General features: G+C 43.4%; 1 protein-coding gene across 1 annotated transcript; it reads left to right on the top strand.

Moving 5' to 3' along the window:
- Positions 1–14452: 14452 nt before the first annotated feature.
- LOC125525281 (G-type lectin S-receptor-like serine/threonine-protein kinase At2g19130) lies at positions 14453–17747 on the top strand. Its single transcript, XM_048690280.1, has one exon. It carries the CDS (start codon positions 14545–14547, stop codon positions 16555–16557), a length of 2013 nt encoding a protein of 670 aa, XP_048546237.1. The 5' UTR covers positions 14453–14544; the 3' UTR covers positions 16558–17747.
- The last annotated feature ends 1760 nt before the right edge of the window (positions 17748–19507 follow it).

The raw sequence follows: 19507 nt of genomic DNA on the forward strand, positions 1-19507 counted from the left end.
AATCTGATTCTTAGCACATTGTGATCATCATGATTCTTGCCATGATTGAAACACTCCTATCCAGTCAATGCGCTCGTAGATTAGGTTTGATTCGAAAAATTTAGGGTTAGGTTTCCGCCGAAACCATCTCGGACCCACCGAGTTGAAAAACTCGGTCCCACCGATTTGGCTTATGGCATTGCACAAGTGAGACTCGGTCTGACCAAGAATTACTTATCGGTGTGACCGATTTTGGAACTTTGTGAAACCCTAGCAGTCTCGGTGCCACCGAACTGTGACTCGGTCTGACCGAGTTCACTAGTTTAGGTGCCAAAACTTCTTCGGTATCACCGAGTTTAAAAATCGGTAGATCCGAGATGATTTCAGTGGGAAACTAAAACTATATTTTTGGATCATTCTTTTGCAAAAATCTCTGCATTTTGTGATGCTCATCTATTCTACCTCATCTATAAACTGTTCACAGGGTCAGCAGTCAGCTTGTTCATCATGTCAGACCAGAGTGACAGCCAGAATGTGTCAGAACAGCAAGTGCACATGAGTGAGGGCACTAGTCCCTCCAGCTCTTCATATGATGGCAGCAGAAGTACCCCTAGCAATCTGCCAAAAGCTGCCACTAGACAGAGGAAGAAGAGAACTTCAGATTCTGAAGATGAAGATTATGTGGCAGAGGAAGAGGCCACATCAAAGAGAGTTGAGCCAGCACAGGGCACAAAGCCAGGCTTAAAGATCAAAAGGCCAGCAGGCAGGCAGCCTATGTCAAAGGCTAGAGCTTCAACTGAAAAGCCTGCACCCAAAGAGCCAGTTGCTGCTGAAGGCAAGAAGAGGAAGGAAAGGGTCAAGAAGACCGTAGCCAGAGTGCTTGGAAAGGCTTCCATCATGGAAGAGGAAGAGGAAGAAGAGGTTGCTGCACCAGCACCTAAGGCACCTAAGCTTATGGGTGATGCTATCAGGACAGGGGCTGCCACATCTAAGCCCAAAGAAGCACCCAAAGCTGCCTCCAAGCCCAAGTTTGCACCAAAGAGAAATACAAGGAGCATCCCAGCTGCTGAGAAGAACAAGGCCCCAGTGCCCGAGACTGTTGCTGCAGAAGATGATGAAGAGCAAGTTCAAAGAAAACTCAAGCCCAAGATCCCAGACCACAACGATGCTCATCCTGTGGCTGAGGATATTAAGCTCAGGAGAGACTCAGGGCTGAGGAAGTGGAGAGAAGCAGATCCATATGCTTCAAGGAGGAGGACTGCTGTTGACTACAGATTTCACACCAAGGAACAACAGGACTTCTATGAGACAGTGCTGCTAGACAAGAAGCCCATAGTTTGTGACATGAGATGGGTTGATTGGGAGTACATGAAGGAAAATGAGGAATACTACCCTGGAGTGTATGACAGCTTTAGTGCTTGTCGAGTTGCAGACTTTGTTGGGCAGAAGCTCACAAAGTGGAACGAGGAGCTTATCATGCAATTCTACTCCACAGCACACTTCTATCCAGATGGTAGGATCACATGGATGTCTGAAGGTACGAGGTACCAATCTACAGTTGCTGAATGGGCTCAGCTGATTAATGCCCCAGAGGAGCAAGCAGATGACTTGGACATTTATGCCAAGAAGAAGATGGACCACAACTCTATGTCCAATATGTACAAGGAGATTCCAAATGAAGCACTTGACACGTTCAAATTTGGCTCAGTGCATTATCTTTTGTCAGGGCTGCCAACAATCAATTGGATACTGAGGCACACCTTATTGCCCAAGTCTGGAGATCACAAGATGATCAGAGGCCATGCGATCAATTTGCTACATATCTTTGATGTGCCACAAAAGTTCAAGGTGATGAGCCTCATGGTAGAGACCATCAAGAGGACAGTAGCTGATCAGAAGAGGAGCTGTGGATATGCCCCACAGATTCAGGAGCTCATCAACTCCAAGATGGGCACGGGCATATACTTATTGGATAAGGAACACTTGCCCATCCGTCCAGAATTTGAAGATAATCAAGTAGTCATGACTGAGAATGAGCCATCATCTGCCCTCACAAAGTGGAACGAGGAGCTTATCATGCAATTCTACTCCACAGCACACTTCTATCCAGATGTAGGATAATGGATGTCTGAAGGTACGAGGTACCAATCTACAGTTGCTGAATGGGCTCAGCTGATTAATGCCCCAGAGGAGCAAGAGATGACTTGGACATTTTTGCCCAAGAAGAAGATGGACCCACAAACTCTATGTCCAATATGTACAGGAATTCCCAATGAAGCACTTGACACCTTCAAAATTTGGTCAGTGCATTATCTTTTGTCAGGGCTGCCAACAATCAATTGGATACTGAGCACACCTTATTGCCCAAGTCTGGAGATCACAAGATGATCAGAGGCCATGCGATCAATTTGCTACATATCTTTGATGTGCCACAAAAATTCAAGGTCATGAGCCTCATGGTAGAGACCATCAAGAGGACAACAGCTGATCAGAAGAGGAGCTGTGGTTATGCCCCTCAGATTCAGGAGCTCATCAACTCAAAGATGGGCACGGGCATATACTTATTGGACAAGGAACACCTGCCCATCCGTCCAGATTTTGAGGACAATCAAGTTGTTCATGACTGAGAATGAGCCATCATCTGCCCAAGCACAAGCCAAGAAGGAGAAGCAAGGAAGGAGAAAGCTGCCAAGATGCCAACTCAAGACGAGCATCTGAATATTTCTTGAAGAACCAAACAAGAGCAGCTTGGTTACCTGTTGCATCCACCCTGCTGGATTGAGAAAGGACTAGCCACCCTAACTCAGAACCAGGCAAGCTTAGAGAGAAATCATGGAACAAAAGTTCTATGACTTGGATGTCAAGTGACAGAGATTCAGACTGCAGTGGAGCAGCTCCAGGATGACATGCAGGAGAGGAGAGGCAGGACTACAACTGATGCCTTTGCCAGAGTGCCACGAGTCCGAGGTCGTCTGCCGTGCCAGTTGCTGACACCAGAGCCACCACCTCTGCACCAGCTACAGCCTCAGTTCCACCAGCTCCAGCATCTACTTCAGCTCCAACTCCAGCTAGTCTACTTCAGCGTCTACAGAAGCCTTCGTCCTTGAGTGATCCGGACTCACACCACCAGAAGATCAAGCTGAGCGTCGATCTAGCACTATGCATTTTCTAGGAACTTTTTGGTAACTTGTTGCCAAAGGGGGAGAAAATGTATAGATCATAGGCTTCGAGAGAGAGAGTGTGTTGCTTTTTTCTCTCTTGCTTTATTTGGTGGTTTTTCGAACTTTGTTTGCTTTTGAGTGCTTGAGATACTATGTCATTGCTCGTGAGACATTGATGATCATGTGTTTGATCATAAGCTACACTTAATGCTTGCTTAATGATATTATCTTATCTATCTTATGTGATCATTCACTATTCTTGGTGATGAGTGCATGTATTTCATTCTTATCATTTTAAGCGCTCCACCAAGATGTATGTGACATGGAAGAGTAACCCATGACTCTAACTCTTTGTGCATTTGCAGTCCAAAGCAAAATTTTAAATATGCACAACTTTAGGGGGAGCTCTTACTTATACATACTTCTCAAAGCGACGATATATTTCATGCTTATTATCATTTGTCAAAGCTTTGATCTATATGTTGTCATCAATTACCAAAAAGGGGGAGATTGAAAGTGCAACTATCCCTAGGTGGTTTTGGTAATTCATAACAACATATAGCTCAATGAGCTAATGCTATTCCAAGATGATTATTTCAGGAAAGCTCAATGATTGGCATGGCATGGATGTGAAAGTGGAACCCTCAAAATGCTAAGGACAAAGGATTGGCTCAAGCTCAAAAGCTCAAGACTCTTCATTTTATATTTTAAGTGATCCAAGATCACATTGAGTCTTTAGGAAAAGCCAATACTATCAAGGAGGGATGAGGTGTTGCTTAATGAGCCTCTTGCTTCATGTGCTTAGTGATATGCTCCAAAACCCTCAACTACTTTCCCATATCCAAATATGACCTAAACCCTAAGCCAAACTTGGTCCTACCGATTCTTCCTATCCGGCGCCACCGAGTTTCACTTGTCATAAGCCACTGCCAAACCCTAGCAATTCGGTTCTACCGATAGGGATCTCGGTCTCACCGAGATGGGATTGCAAACTCTCTGTTTCCCTTTCGTAACTTTTCGGTCTCACCGAAAGAGCGAATCGGTCCCACCGAGATTGCAATGTAAATTCAGTGTTTCCTTTTTGTAACATTTCGGTCTCACCGAAAGAGCAAATCGGTCCCACCGAGTTTGCCTGACCAACTCTCTGGTTAGCTAATTACCAAATTCGGTCTCACCGAGTTTGTGCAATCGGTCTCATCGAGATTACGTTATGCCCAAAACCTAACCATATCGGTCCTACCGAGTTGCATGTCAGTCCCACCGAAAATCTCTAACGGTCACTAGGTTTACATTTTCGGTCCGACCGAGTTTGTTGATTCGGTCCCACCGAGATTGGAAAACTGTGTGTAACGGTTGGATTTTGTGTGGAGACTATATATACCCCTCCACCTCCTCTTCATTCGTGGAGAGAGCCATCAGAACACATACACAATTCCAACTCATATGTTCTGAGAGAGAACCACCTACTCATGTGTTGAGACCAAGATATTCCATTCCTACTATATGAATCTTGATCTCTAGCCTTCCCAAGTTGCTTTCCACTCAAATCTTCTTTCCACAAAATCCAAATCCTATGAGAGAGAGTTGAGTGTTGGGGAGACTATCATTTGAAGCACAAGAGCAAGGAGTTCATTACCTACACACCATTTGTTACTTCTTGGAGAGTGGTGTCTCCTAGATTGGCTAGGTGTCACTTGGGAGCCTCCGACAAGATTGTGGAGTTGAACCAAGGAGTTTGTAAGGGCAAGGAGATCGCCTACTTCGTGAAGATCTACCGCTAGTGAGGCAAGTCCTTCGTGGCCGATGGCCATGGTGGGATAGACAAGGTTGCTTCTTGGTGGACCCTTTGTGGGTGGTTGCTTCTTCGTGGACCCTTCGTGGGTGGAGCCCTCCGTGGACTCGCGCAATCGTTACCCTTTGTGGGTGGAGCCCTTCGTGGACTCGCGCAACCGTTACCCTTTGTGGGTTGAAGTCTCCATCAACGTGGATGTAGGATAGCACCACCTATCCGAACCACGGGAAAAACATCCGTGTCTCCAATTGCGTTTGAATTCTCCAAACCCTTCCCTTTACATTCTTGCAAGTTGCATGCTTTACTTTCCGCTGCCAATATACTCTTTGCATGCTTGCTTGAATTGTGTGATGATTGCTTGACTTGTCCTACAATAGCTAAAATCTGCCAAGAACTAAAATTGGGAAAAGGTTAAGTTTTTATTTGGTCAAGTAGTCTAATCACCCCCCTCTAGACATACTTTCGATCCTACAGCTGCCCGCTTGGCCCCCACCAGCGAAGTGACCTTAGCCAAGAAGCCCGCAGATCTCGAGTGGTCCGCAAGGCCGTAAACGCATACTACGACCCAAATCAAACTCGAAGCGCGATGCCTAATCGTAGCCGCAATGAAGAACACACCAAACTCCCACAAAATTACATCACATACAACACTCTTACATCCCATGAGAAGGCCACTCGAATGACCAGAGGAAGGCACCCAATGCCACTCGAAACCCTGTAGTGGATCTAACGCAATTAAATCATGAAAAGTAAAGTCGGCCTTGATGGTTTCCTGTAACGCTACGATGTCAATGCGCTCCTTGGCCATGTACTCCCTGAGCTGCGTGCGACGCCCTACGTGCCCACAGCCTCGAATGTTCCAAAAATAAGAACCTCATTATATAATCCGGTTTCTATGGCGAACTCCTCTCGAGCTCACCGCCTTGGGCACTCTCTTCCGAACCGGTCTACGGCTAGAAGAGGGGATTTCAGAGACATCCCTCGTCGATGCCTCCCCTTCGGGCCCAGCAAGCACCAACTGCCCCCCTGGGCACGTGGTCGCCGAATTCGCTGCAAGGCACCTTGCCACCGCCTTGGCTAGGGCAGCTTGTGCCTCGTCACGCGCGCGCACTAATGGCACTATATCATCGGAGCTAGCCGCAACCTCCACCCCACTATCATGCAGAATTGACGCAAGATGCTCATCCGAAAAGGCGCTAAGAATCCTAAAAGAGGGGGGAGGATAACCTGACACGTCCAAGTTTCTTGTCAGCCGCACACAGTTTCGCACTCTCCAGGGAGGACAGATCGCCCAGATTGGCCTTCGCCCTGATGCTCGGCTCCCTCATCGCCACCGGCGTGACCTAGGACCGCTTGGCCTTGACGCCCACGTTCCCCGCCACCAGCTTCGTCCCCAGCTCACCACGTAGGGATGTCGCCACGCTTGGCACCGTCTGGGCCGAGCTCTTGGGCCCTGGCTTCCTACCCGCCGTCTTCTTGGGCTGCCTGCCTGCGCTCCCAGAGCCCCGCTTGCCTGAAGCTGGAGTAACTCCTTCAGCAATCAGAGCATCGCCCCCTCCGCCTTGCACGGCCACCGAAGAGGAGGGGATTGAAGACCTCCCCCCCACCGGTATCGCGACAGTAGAAGTACCCGACACCAGCGCGAGGGTGGAGCCAGCAGCCGGGGCCTGCAACGGCAAGTTGGACCCGTACTCGTCGAACGCTCCCACCAGATCATGCGCCAGGTTCAGCACGCTCACAGCAGTATCCTGGGTCGCCACCACCATCGCACGCCCTTCCATCACCCCAAGCTTGTCCCAAGTTTCGGTGTCAATGGAAGTGTCTAGCATGCTATCGTCCTGCTCATCCTCTTGACCCCCCCATCACCACATCCTGTCCCGCTCCCTGCCGCGGTTGCCCTATAGCCTCCTTGCTTCCTAATTTTTTAAAAAGAGCAAAATCCAAGCAATATCCAACAACGTTTGACTAATATGAGTACATGTTAGTCCAAACACGTCTTACACAGTTTGGTTTTGATTTCTAAAAAAGAGGTAATATAAGTACACACCGGGCTTACACGGTTTTGTTTTGGTTTTTGAAAAAAGAGCTAATGTGTCCAATACATCATTTAAAGTTATTTAAAAATTTGATCACTCTGTCTCGTGAATATATAAAAGGCTTGCGCATCATTGCATTCATAGGGGGAAAAGAGTGATAGTTACAGGGGTGATCTCGTGAGCACATGCGCAAATGAGATGATGTGAACGAGAAAACAATGGCGCAACAAAGGGTGCCGCGCTGCCCTAGCAGAACACACTATGTCTCATCGATAAGCTGGCCAAGCCCCTTGGCCCCGGCGCGCACCCATGCGCGGGCGTCTTCCTTGATGCTGTCGGAGAGTCTGGTGATAGATGGGTCATCAGAGTTATCATTCATGGTTATTTAGAAATTTCATAGCTCTAATGATCCCGATTATGATTGTACAAGCTATACCAAAATCTGTAACTAAAGGAAACATAGACTTACCAGTCAAAAAATAGGAACATATTACTAGCTTTTGAGCTGCTGCAGCTGCACTGAATTTTCTAAACATTACTTTCTCTACCTCCCCGAAACTTGAAATATATCTGACCCATTTTGTAAAGATACATATCTATTTCAAAGCTATAGATAAATAAACCTACCAGAAAAATATATATATGCAAATGTTAGAAAGGTTCTAATTGATACCTCTGACACCCAATGGTTGTCCTAAGATTTTTTTTTTGCAAACTTCCGTTAATATTGACTTTCACCGGATCGAGACCCAACTTTTTTGACCTGTAAGAAACAGAGATGCAAAAGCCTATGTAAAGGAGCAGATGAATATAATCCAATGCAGATAGTATATCTAATTGAAGAACTAAATGGAAGTATACCTCATTAATATGAAAATGTCAACATCGTTAAAACCCTTGTCTTTCATTGTTGTACACATACCACAGCAGCACCAACACCCATTACGGGTGAATCAACTACAACTACAGCTGGTAGGGTCATGGTGGATAGGGACAACGCGGCGGAAAAGGCGGCTAATCGCCCGATCCCCCCCCCCCCCCTCCCAGGGGGGGCGGCACCACGGTGGGTAGGAGGGAACATGAAGGAACGAGAATAGACTTGAGAATGGGGAACGATAAGGAAGCAATTTTTTGAGGGGTAGGAAGATTTTCTTTTGAGAAGTACGATAAGGAAGATGAGTTCATGCGTCCCTTCTGTCTAGGTGAAGTAATTTGTTTGGGGCAAGCCCAAATAATTAAAAATAAATAATATACTCTTCCCAACAAAACAACTAACCATTGTAACCCCTCAAAAAAACAAAATTAACCATCTGCAAAAAAAAACAACGCGCTCAAAATATTTTTTTAAATGGTAAGAGTTTTACATGTGTTCACACTTTTTTGGTTTCAAAAAATATGTCCACACTTTTTAAAAAGGTTATAAATTACAAAAAAATCCATTTAGAAATATACAACAAAAAATCTTTGTCTAACAAAGCTCTTAAAAAATGTTCCTCTTCAAAGAAATGTACTAATTTTCATAAAAACAATGACTATTCTTGAAAAAGCGTTCCAGTTTTTATGAAAATGTTAAATTTTATTAAAAATAAGGAAATTTTCGCGTTTTTCAGAAAAGCAAAAATAAAATTGACTGACAATCTATTCCATAAAAAACTACTCTTCCAAAAAAAAACAGATGAAGAATGCTAAGGTGGCTTCTTCATGTCTCAACTTCATGCTACATAAAGAACTAATCTGTTTAACCTTATTATCGATATATATTAAAATTAGATACAAAAAAAAGTGCGTAATGGCTTATGAAGCAGGTTGTGCTCCTCTTTCGCCCGGTGCAACGCACGGGCATCTGTGTATATTATATATATATATATATATATATATATATATATATATATATATATATATATATATATATAGGAAAATGGGTTGATACTCCTAGGAGTACGTACTCCCATGCCACGTGTCACTCTTTGCTTCAGCGCCTTCTATTTAGTTGCTATTTATCTGTTCAGCGGAACTATCACATGAGTATATCACGGTAGTTTGGAAATTTGTTGACCGATCCATATTAATAGGGATTCTGGCTGTCACTTTTCACAGCTATATTAATGGCCGGCACGTCCTCTCCCTGTGGCCTCTCCCACGTAACTCGGCCGGGTATACTGCTACTTTAGCCTTATCCGGCGTTGGCAGCGGCGATGATGGCAACGGCATCGCCGAACCTTCCAGATCTCATCATCAAGTCCAGGTACGCATAAATGTTCATGTATCCTTTGTGCTTCTTGAGTTTGTATCCATTCGTTTTGATAAGACGATCGCTTATGTTGCACGTGGCCAACGGCGGCTCAAGTCGCTAGACGACCGAGAGAAGATGTGGCGGCTGGCGACTCAACGACGTCTTTCTACTGGTGGCCGGCGGCTCAATAACGTCACACAACACTCGACCGGCGGCGGACCGACGACATCCTCACGCAATACACCATGTGACAGCTAATGACGACAGTACATGGATTTGTACATTGCCTATTCCAATCACAAGTATACCCACCTAGTGCTTGGTGGAACAATATGGATATACGTAGTAGTTATTTTTTTCGCGATTTCTAGTGTACAGATCTACATGTAAAGTCACTACCTGGACATGTAAAAGCAAAGGGATTCCGCTAATTTTCTTTCTGGGTGTACTTATTTTTTGTTATGAAACTGGTCCATTGCGTGTGTAATATAATTAAGAAGTACAGATACCTTTTACCAGTTTAAATTTTAATCTTTTTTAATGAGATTTGGCCGTTTAAAAATTTGTTGAACAATCCAAGTTAAGATGGTACTTCTTTGAGAATCGGTATATAGTCCTTTAGAAGGAAAGATGTTCACGCAAAAAAAGAAAGAACGGAAGGTGTTTAAAAAACTCAGTATATACCCTTCCCAAGAAAACAGTATATACCTGCTCCCCAGAAAAAAAACGGTATATACGTACGCGTTAATTTTGGCACCCAGTACCTGTCAAAAAAGAAAAACTTTGGCAACAAGTATGCATCCATTTCATTATGAGAACAGCATATACCACAAACATCTTTTTTCTTGCATGGTATATAGCTCTAACCTTTTTTTTTGTAGATATATACCTCTAACTTTTTTTGAACATGCATATACCTACCTATATACCTCTAACTTGTGAAGTGGTTTATACTCCTTAAAATTATATACTACTCTAGTTTATACCATATGCTGAATACCAAAGTCAAGAACGAAGGCGTTAGTTCAAAGTTTGAACTGAAAACCCATTCCTATCTTCAAGGAGTTGTTACGGGCAACAAGGAGATTAATTAGCATTTTTTAAATAAGTAACGCGGCCGGCCAGGTTTGTTGCGACTTGGTGTTCTGCTAACCGTTTGCCTAATCCACCACATGTAGGAGTACATACTCCTGGGAGTATAAAAGAGGTCAATGAAACATATCATCAATTTAACAAAGTGTGTCATCATTTGAGACCATCGTTTCTTCACCAGGAATAGTAGAAGGACCAAGAAATGTTAACATAAAATTTAACATCCCCAATTCATTGATTTTTGCAGATAAAAAAGAACTAGGACAAGATATTAGATGATACAACAAACTTAACATTACCTTTCCAGCCAGTTGTGGAAATCATGAGATTGGTTGATAGAGTACAGGAGGCCTCCAAGGGGGTTGCTCCAATGATGCAATGCGAAAGATCTGAGGTTCGAAGCGCCAGCCGCCAGGGCGCGTGTCCAGCGGTGAAGCCACGCTATAACTGTGTAGTCGCTTGACTACACAGGTTTTTCGTACGACATCGACCCCCACATCTGTATACTACGTCGTTGAACCAGGCAACCAGCACTATTTAACTACACAGGTGACAGGCCCATCTATTCTCTTATTTTTCTGCTTGTGTAACAATTAGTTGGGCCACTACTGGGCCATATCGCAAGAATAAATCCAAAATCACTTAACTGATCGCCCCAATTTACGTGATCTCGTTGGCTCCTTCACGCATGCCTCTCCAATGACCGTGGACGGCCGCCGCAGCGCATCGCCTTCAGACTTGCTGTCCCGGCGACCGGCTTCAGCAGTGCGTCGGTGATCTTTGGCTGGACTCTGGACGTGAGACGTGAGGAACGACCACGTTGGGCCGTCCGGCGAGCCGCGAGCGGCGCACCCGCGGCTGCACTCGCATTTTCCGTCTGAAACTCTGAATCAATCGATCAATACTACTGTACTAGTCTGTATCTGATCCAACACAACTACGCAAGGCAAGGCCCTCCAGTTTTCTACTTCTACAGTTCATTATTTTCCAGTTTTCCTCTCACTAGGCACTAGCAATATTAAGATTTAGGATGTAGGAGATTATTTTTATTAAGAATAAGAATTGCATATTTTCCTTTTCTTAGCAGTAGATTTATTTTGTCAGGTCATTGGTTTGATAAATGGATAAATTTGTGAAGAAGTGGCAGTCCAACTCAAATGTTGCAAATACCACACAGCAGCAATCATCTGCGAATGAGGAAGAACAGACTCCTATTGATGCTCGAGCCACTTTTGGAACATGTGTTAATTAATAGCAATGCAAGGCCGCGCCCAGCTAAAGAAAAAGAGGAAGTTGATACATCTAATCTTCCGCCAGATCCTGCGAATCGCATACCGATTTTCCAGTACAGTGCCAAAGTACGTGATGATGTGCGAAGAGCATACCTCCTGTTAGGCCCGTTCCAACCAACAGGACATGCTTTCCTTCAAACAGATTTCAGTGGAGTTCAACGTCGTTTTAATGAAGAGTGGTTCAAGGATCACAAGTCTTGGTTGGAGTACAGTACAAAGGAAAATGCAGCTTTTTGTCTTTGTTGCTATTTGTTTCAGAATGAAAGTCTAGGCCATGGTCGTGGAGATGTATTTTCAACAAAGGGGTGGAAAAGTTGGAATAATGTAAAGAGATTGGATATTCATGTTGGGGGTCCTTCAAGTACTCATAATCAGAACATGAAGAGATGTGATGATCTAATGAACCAGAAGCAATCCATTGGAGCTGTCTTTCACAAGAAAACAAAGAAATCCAATATAGAGTACCAAACTCAGCTAATTGCGTCAATAGATATTGCAAGGTTGCTTCTTGTTTGGGGCTTGCCATTTCGAGGTCATGATGAAAGCGAGTCTTCTTTGAGGAAGGGAAATTTTCTAACTTTTTATGAGTGGTATGTTGCACGTTGTCCTGATGTGGCTGTTGTTGCTTTGAAGAATGCACCTCAGAATTTAAAGTTGGTTTCTTCTACTATCCAGAATGATATTGTGAAAGCCTGTGCTATAGAAACAGTGAAAGCAATCATAGAAGATGTGGGAGATGAATACTTTGCTATATTGGTTGATGAATCTCGTGATGTATCTCACAAGGAACAAATGGCTCTTGCTATAAGATATGTTGACAAAAGGGGGTTTTCAGTGGAGCATGTTATTGGCATTTCTCATGTTACTCAAACAATTTCTCTTGCTCTCCAACAAGCTATTTATGCAGTGCTTAAAAAACATAACCTTAGCCCTTCTCGAATTCGTGGCCAAGGCTATGATGGAGCTAGTAATATGCAAGGGCATTTGAATGGTTTGAAAACTTTAGCAACGGAAGATTCTAGGTCTTCTCATAGCATCCATTTGTTTTGCTCATCAACTTCAGCTGACACTAGTTGCAGTTGCAAAAAACCATGAAGATGTGGTATGGCTTTTTGAGTGGATGAGTGTTCTTCTCCCCACAGTGGGAAATTCTTTTAAGAACGGAGATATGCTTAGAGAGAAACAAGCAAAAAGAGTCCAGACGGCACTGCAGAATGGAGAACTTGAAACTGGTAGAGGTTTGAATCAAGAACTTGGACTTAAACGAGCTGGGGATACTCGTTGGGGGTCTCATTTCAGCTCTCTCTTGAATATGATTGTTATGTTCCCCTCGGTAATTGAAGTTGTTGATGATAATGCACAAAACGCCAGCAAAGCTCTCGATAGGATTAAGGAAAAAGGTGTTCTAGATGCTATTCAAACATTTGACTTTGTTTTCATGATGCACTTGATGAAGGCTATACTTGGGATTACTAATGATCTAAGCGTTGTTTTGCAAAGGAAGGATCAGGACATTGTGAATGCCGTGTCATATCTTCACACAACCAAAAGAAGGCTACAGGACATGAGAAACCAAGGTTGGGAAGGTATGATTAAAAAGGTTACTGATTTTTGCATTGAACAAGATATTGAACTTTCTGATATGGATGCTATGCATATACCCCGAGGATCAAAATCAAAGCGTAAGGCTCAGACTGATGGCATATCAAATAAGAATTACTACCAAAGTGTGATGTACGCTGTTATTGATATGTTACGTGTAGAGATTGATGACCGCTTTAGTGAAAGCAGCACAACCTTGCTTCTTGGGATGGCTTGTTTGGATCCTTCTGATTCGTTTGCTAATTTTGACAAAGAAAAAGTCTTATCAATGGCTCGTTTGTATCCAGATGATTTTGGGACTGAAAGCAAGATTGAAGATCTTAGTGTCCTACTTGATAACTTCCTTGAAAATGTTCGTGATGATTCAATACTCTCCAATTTGAAAGGGGTTAGTGATCTTTGCAGAAAACTCGTTGAGACAAAGAAGTACAATACCTTTCCTCTAGTATTCCTTTTGGTAAAGCTAGCATTGATCTTGCCGGTGGCAACGACAACAGTTGAGAGAGCATTTTCCGCAATGAAATATATCAAGTCTGATTTGCGCAATAGAATAGGCAATGATGTCTTGTACCATTGTCTCATAACTTATGTTGAAACTGATGTATTCCAGTGTATTAATACTGATGCTATTATGCATACATGTCAATGTATGCATCGTCGCAAAGAACTACTGCCATAGATGGTTTGTAATAAAGTATGATGTTTTTATTCCTGTTTATGATCTAAATTTTTTTATTAGTAAAGCTTGATATCACATGGTTTTGATCCTGGCACCGCCACTGTGCGTGTCTGGTGGAGTCTAGCCGTATAGGAGAGTCGGCAGCGTAGTTTTTCTATGAATCGATCTGGCAAAACGAGGATCATGCGTTGTGGCTTGGAACGATTTGGGTGAGAGGGCTAGCGATTGTTTGGAGAGATCGTGTCAACTGGGCTTCTGGGGATGGAGAACTCGGTTGAAATTGGATGAATGGATTTTTTTTTTTTGTAGACACGGTAGTGCTATTTCTCAGTCAACGGCTGCCGTGAGCCAATGTGCTGGAAGCTCCCATCACCTTCTCGGGATGAATGCATTTGCTGTCACTTTGCTGTTTTTCTCGAGCAGATGCTTGGCTAAAAAAGTGCCGGCTTCACCGGGGCTTGACGGACCCACAAAAAAATAAAATCCATCCATTTACCCACCATGCATGACCAAGACTTGTATAATTTTCCACACGTCTCTTTTGTATGGCCTCAAAAGCAAGTACACGTCCCTTTTCAATCTGGACGCCAGCTCTCTTCCTCTCGAGTAAAGATTCCGTTCCCTATTCAGTGTGTAGTTGTGTACATTGTGAATATCCACATTTTGTCAGTAAGAGAGATGGATCTCATTCTCATACTGGACGAAATGAAGAAGGCGCGTGAGCGCATGCCTTCGACATCTTCCTTTGGAGCAGTAATTCTCTACTTGATCATTATTGTCGCGTCTTCAAGGTGTAGATTCGCGCATGCGACGGATACTCTTCTTGAAGGCCAATCTCTTTACGGGAACGGTACCCTACTCTCGAAGAATGGTGCCTTTGAGTTGGGTTTCGGCTGCCTCTTTCCTCCAGATTATATATTTGGCATCTGGTACGTTAACTCATCAGCTTGTAGTACTCTTCTAGTTTGGTCTTCTCCTCAGTTGCAAGGATACCGCATCACAGATCCTCGGACCATGGTTCTTATCCTCTCAAATGGCAACTTACAACTCACCTCTCTGACCTATGGCCATGATGCTATTATCTGGTCATCAGATGGTACAGAGAGACCAAGTGAATCTACTTCAACAGTTGCAGTACTTCTTGACAATGGAGATCTTGTAATAAGAGACCAAGTGAATAGTTCATTATTATTCTGGCATAGCTTCGAGGAATTAACTGATACCCTGCTACCTGGAGGACCGCTGGGATTTAGATTGATTAGTAATAGGGGGGCTACCAGTAATGTTTCTTGTGCAATTTATTCTAAACTGTGGACAGATCAATACATAGGGCGGTTGTTTAAGGTCATCACTTATTACAGCAGCGCTTATGGTTACAGCAGTACCAATTATTCTGACACTTTCCCGAGCTGGATGGATAATCATGAAGATGAAGACTCTACGTTTTTGTCCAACAAGTCGGATGTCTATGTACGGTTGCATTCTGATGGTACTGTTACTGCTGCTAAACTATGGGGTTGTGGAACTGTGTTGTGGTCTGCTCAAGATTCCAGGCAGGAAAAACCAGAATGCAACCAACAAATGTTGGATTCCAAGAAAGAAAAGTCATATCCAAAGATTAAAATCGATGATCTAATTATAGCGATGGGAGTTTTAACTGCTATCTTTGTTTATCTTGTTCTTTTATGGAGAAGCAGAAATAAGCTATCCCAGGAACTACCATTGAGGTCCGATAGCAGCCTCAAGATATTTTCAAACATGCAAATAAAGAAGGCAACGAAAAATTTCTCTGAAAAAATCGGAGAAGGAGGTTTCGGTTGTTTTTACAAGGGGGCATTGGCAGGTTTCTCGCTAGTGGCAGTCAAAAGGCTAAAATGCATTGGACAAGGGGAAAAACAATTCCGAGCAGAAGTACAAACAATTGGCATAATTAACCACATCAATCTTGTCCGATTATTTGGTTTTTGTGCCAAAGGGCGTAAAAGGTTGTTGGTATATGAGTACATGGAGAACGGTTCTTTGAGTTCTCATCTGTTTTCGAAGAGTTCGACCATATTGTCCTGGGATCTCCGGTACCAGATAGCACTCGGAACTGCAAGAGGCTTGGCTTATCTGCACGAGGAATGCAAAGAATGCATTATGCACTGTGACATGAAGCCGGACAATGTACTTCTTGATGCAAAGTTCTGCCCCAAGATTGCAGACTTCGGCATGGCGAAGCTTCTTGGTCGAGATTTCAGCAGGGCTTTGACAACAATGCGAGGGACCATTGGATATCTTGCACCGGAGTGGATATCGGGGTTACCGATCACACATAAGACCGATGTTTACAGCTATGGCATGATGCTTCTTGAAATCATATCTGGTCGAAGGAACTCAGAGAAAATTAAGGAAGGAAAGTTTACATACTTTCCCATATTTGCGGCAATCAAGGTGAATGAGGGAGATGCTATGTGTCTGCTGGACAGTAGGTTGGAAGGACAGGCAGATGTAGAGCAGCTGAGCAGAGCTTGCAGAATTGCATGCTGGTGCATTCAAGATGCCGAGGATCACAGGCCGATGATGGGACAAGTTGTTCACATGCTGGGGAATGTTATGGATGTCGAAATTCCTCCTATTCCAAGGTCACTTGAAAACTATATTGGAATGGAGGATTGCTCTTACTCTGTGGAACCAGATAACTTGTTGTAAATTCTACTCTTTTTTTGCGGGTAATTCTACATGTTTGTTGGATAGACCCAGTAGTTAATGTGAAAGACAGGAATAAATATGCGGTGTGTCCTGTAGCACATGTCTTCACTTTACAGTTTGTTGAATAACTTATTTCCGAGGCTTGGAGGTTTGTTTGTATTTATGTTTTCCTTTTAAAAGGATTTGAGGTTTGTTTGTATGTATCTATGTTATCCACCTGATTACGAGGTTGAGATGTGCATCATTGTCTGCCTTCTTCTTCTGAATTTCATCTGAATGACTGTGTACTCTACTTTTGAAAAGCAGAGCACTCTGTTTTTGGAGTTCCAGCTCTCTTGTGACTCTCTGCTGTTAACCTTTAGAAGGATACCTAAGTTTGCACAGTGACCTCTAAGAAAGAATTGTACATAGTGCAGAAATAAGTATGCTTCAACTTTTTGGCAAATAGCTGCTCAAGAAGGCCGCCGGAGCTAAGCAAACTTCATTTGGGCATTCTGTTTATATGTCAACTGAATCATTATAATTTTTGTACATAAAAATCTGCAGACTAGTATGTTCATGTTAAAGGGCATGTAATTCTGCAAGATTCAGGGCGTAAGCTTTCCAGGTATTATTTTCCAGGTATCGTCAGTGTGAAAGTGCAAAAGAGGCGATGGAGCTTACTGCTGATCATGGGAGCTGCTGGGTCTGTTTATATGTCACCTGAATCATTCTGGTGACCTGTGAGGGAAGCCTTATGCAGAAGCTAGAGGAGTATGGACATTATGTCCGAAGAATAACGAGAATTTGTTCAACTGGATGGACGCAGCATCGATCCGCTGAGCATATGCGGCGGTATTTTGATCTCTTGGAACATAGGAGACAGGCCTGATGAAGCGTATGAGGAAGTTACGGCTGCCAATGATGATTGGATGAAGAAGCGCTTTCTGCTACCAAAGATTTTGTACCTCAAAATATATTTTTGGCAAGCTGTGCACCTAAGCTTATCTAAAAGGAGCAAGCGACAACTCCTTCATGTTCAGCCCCATCAGCAGTAAAGTGATGCACTAAGAATATAGTAGCTAGCATTCAGTTTTAGTATCTCTTTTTATTTTGGCAGTAGAGAGCTATCTATGTGGTAGTAGTACAGTGGACGCTCTGCTGATTCTAAAATTCAATCTATGTAGGTATGGAAGATCAATCATTTTGTCTTGTTACAACTGAACTTGCAAAAGACAAGTGAAGAATATATATTTGTTGAGTTGTGAACAAAGTTCCTACCAAGGCATAATTGTTGAATTGTAAACAATTGTTTTGCTGGGTTGTAAGCTCTAAATCGCCAGGGGAACTTCACGGATGGATCTGCCATTGCAAGATATGAGCGTATGACTAACTCACTTAGTTAACGTCAACTGTTGTCTTCCACCAATCGCCGACGACCGATGACCGACGACTCTAGAGTCTGTTTGACTAGGCGAGAGCTCACTCGTAAATAAAAGCATAGAGTTTTTTTAGGGTGAAAAAACATAGAGTTATTACACATTTGCTATTTAAATGCGCATATATTAGTGGATGATGTGATCTCTATGCTATCCTGAACCGTGTTGTCGATCGGTTACTTGCTTTTATTTATTGTGGTACTAGTAGAAATTGCCACAAAATATAACTACTTCCTTCCAACTAAGATATTAAGCATATGTCTACCTCAATAGCCGACGACCTGCTTGACTCAAAGAGTACATTTATGAGCCCAGCTCCGCTAGTCACTCCCCAGTACTGTCGATGGACAGGACAGCGCCATGGAACTTCCCACAAAAATAATAATGTCGACCATCCACATCCTGCTCCTTGGCATCCTCCTGATGCATTCTACTACCTCCGTTCCAAAATATATGACGTTTTGGTAGGCTACTAGCTAGTAAAATGTCATATTTTTGATAATGGGAGCAGCTGGTTCTGTTTAAATGTCACCAGAATCATTCTACTTCTGTTTAAAGCAGTAAAAAATACCGAGCCGAGAGATTGTCTCCGAAGAATACCGAGAGTGTGTTCCACTGGATGGACACAACATCGATCCAATGAGCATACAGTGGTATTTTTGATCTCTTGGAACATAAAAGACAGGCCTGAAACTGATCAGGAAGCTACCGCTCCCAAAGTTGATTGGATGCAGAGTCAGGTCAGAAGCTTTCTGCCACCAAAGATTTTGCAAGCAGTAGGTTCACCCCCATGAAGTAGTATCCTTGCAAAAAGAAACAAAAAAAGGCAAGTGACAACTTCTGCATGTTGAGGCAAGAAGATGCCTGAACATTCATTTTCATAGTAAATACATATAATATTAGCAGTAAAGAGACGCACTAAGAATATAGTCCATCCCAGGGCCGGTCATGAGATTTTGGGGGCCCGGAGCAAAGATACAACCCGAGGCCCTTTTAATATAAACGACAAAATAATTACCAATATGTATGTGAAATCTTGCTAATAACCACTCTGAAGCGCATGAGAAAGAATATCCATATGAAATACAGAAATACCTTATGTAATTGCGTCATCTCGGTCGCCAGTGGACAAGGCGTGGTCTTCTCTCGGTGACTCGGACTCCTAACCTCTTGATGTGGTCATGTGTGGACCGGTGATGGGAGATCCATGCGTAGTAGATCTTAGATGCTGGAGATCAAACATCACACACAGCCGGAGTAGCAAAGGGCGAATGGGGTTATCATTTCTGAAAAAACAGCGGGTCAAAATTTGATTGTTCATCAATCACGATTGTGTGGTAATTGTAATTACTTGGCAATTTATACCAGCCAAAGGATCCAATAATACCTCACATTTTCTTCAGAGCTACACAGTGCTATCTAATACATATTCCCACGTAGGCCTTCCCCCCCCCCTCTTCAGGCCCGGGCCTGGTCCATCCGTTTCAAAATGAACTAAAATCACGACACTTATTTTGGAAAGGAGCGAGTAG

The sequence above is a fragment of the Triticum urartu genome, chromosome 7 (genome assembly GCF_003073215.2).
Source record: "Triticum urartu cultivar G1812 chromosome 7, Tu2.1, whole genome shotgun sequence".
Taxonomy (NCBI): domain Eukaryota; kingdom Viridiplantae; phylum Streptophyta; class Magnoliopsida; order Poales; family Poaceae; genus Triticum; species Triticum urartu.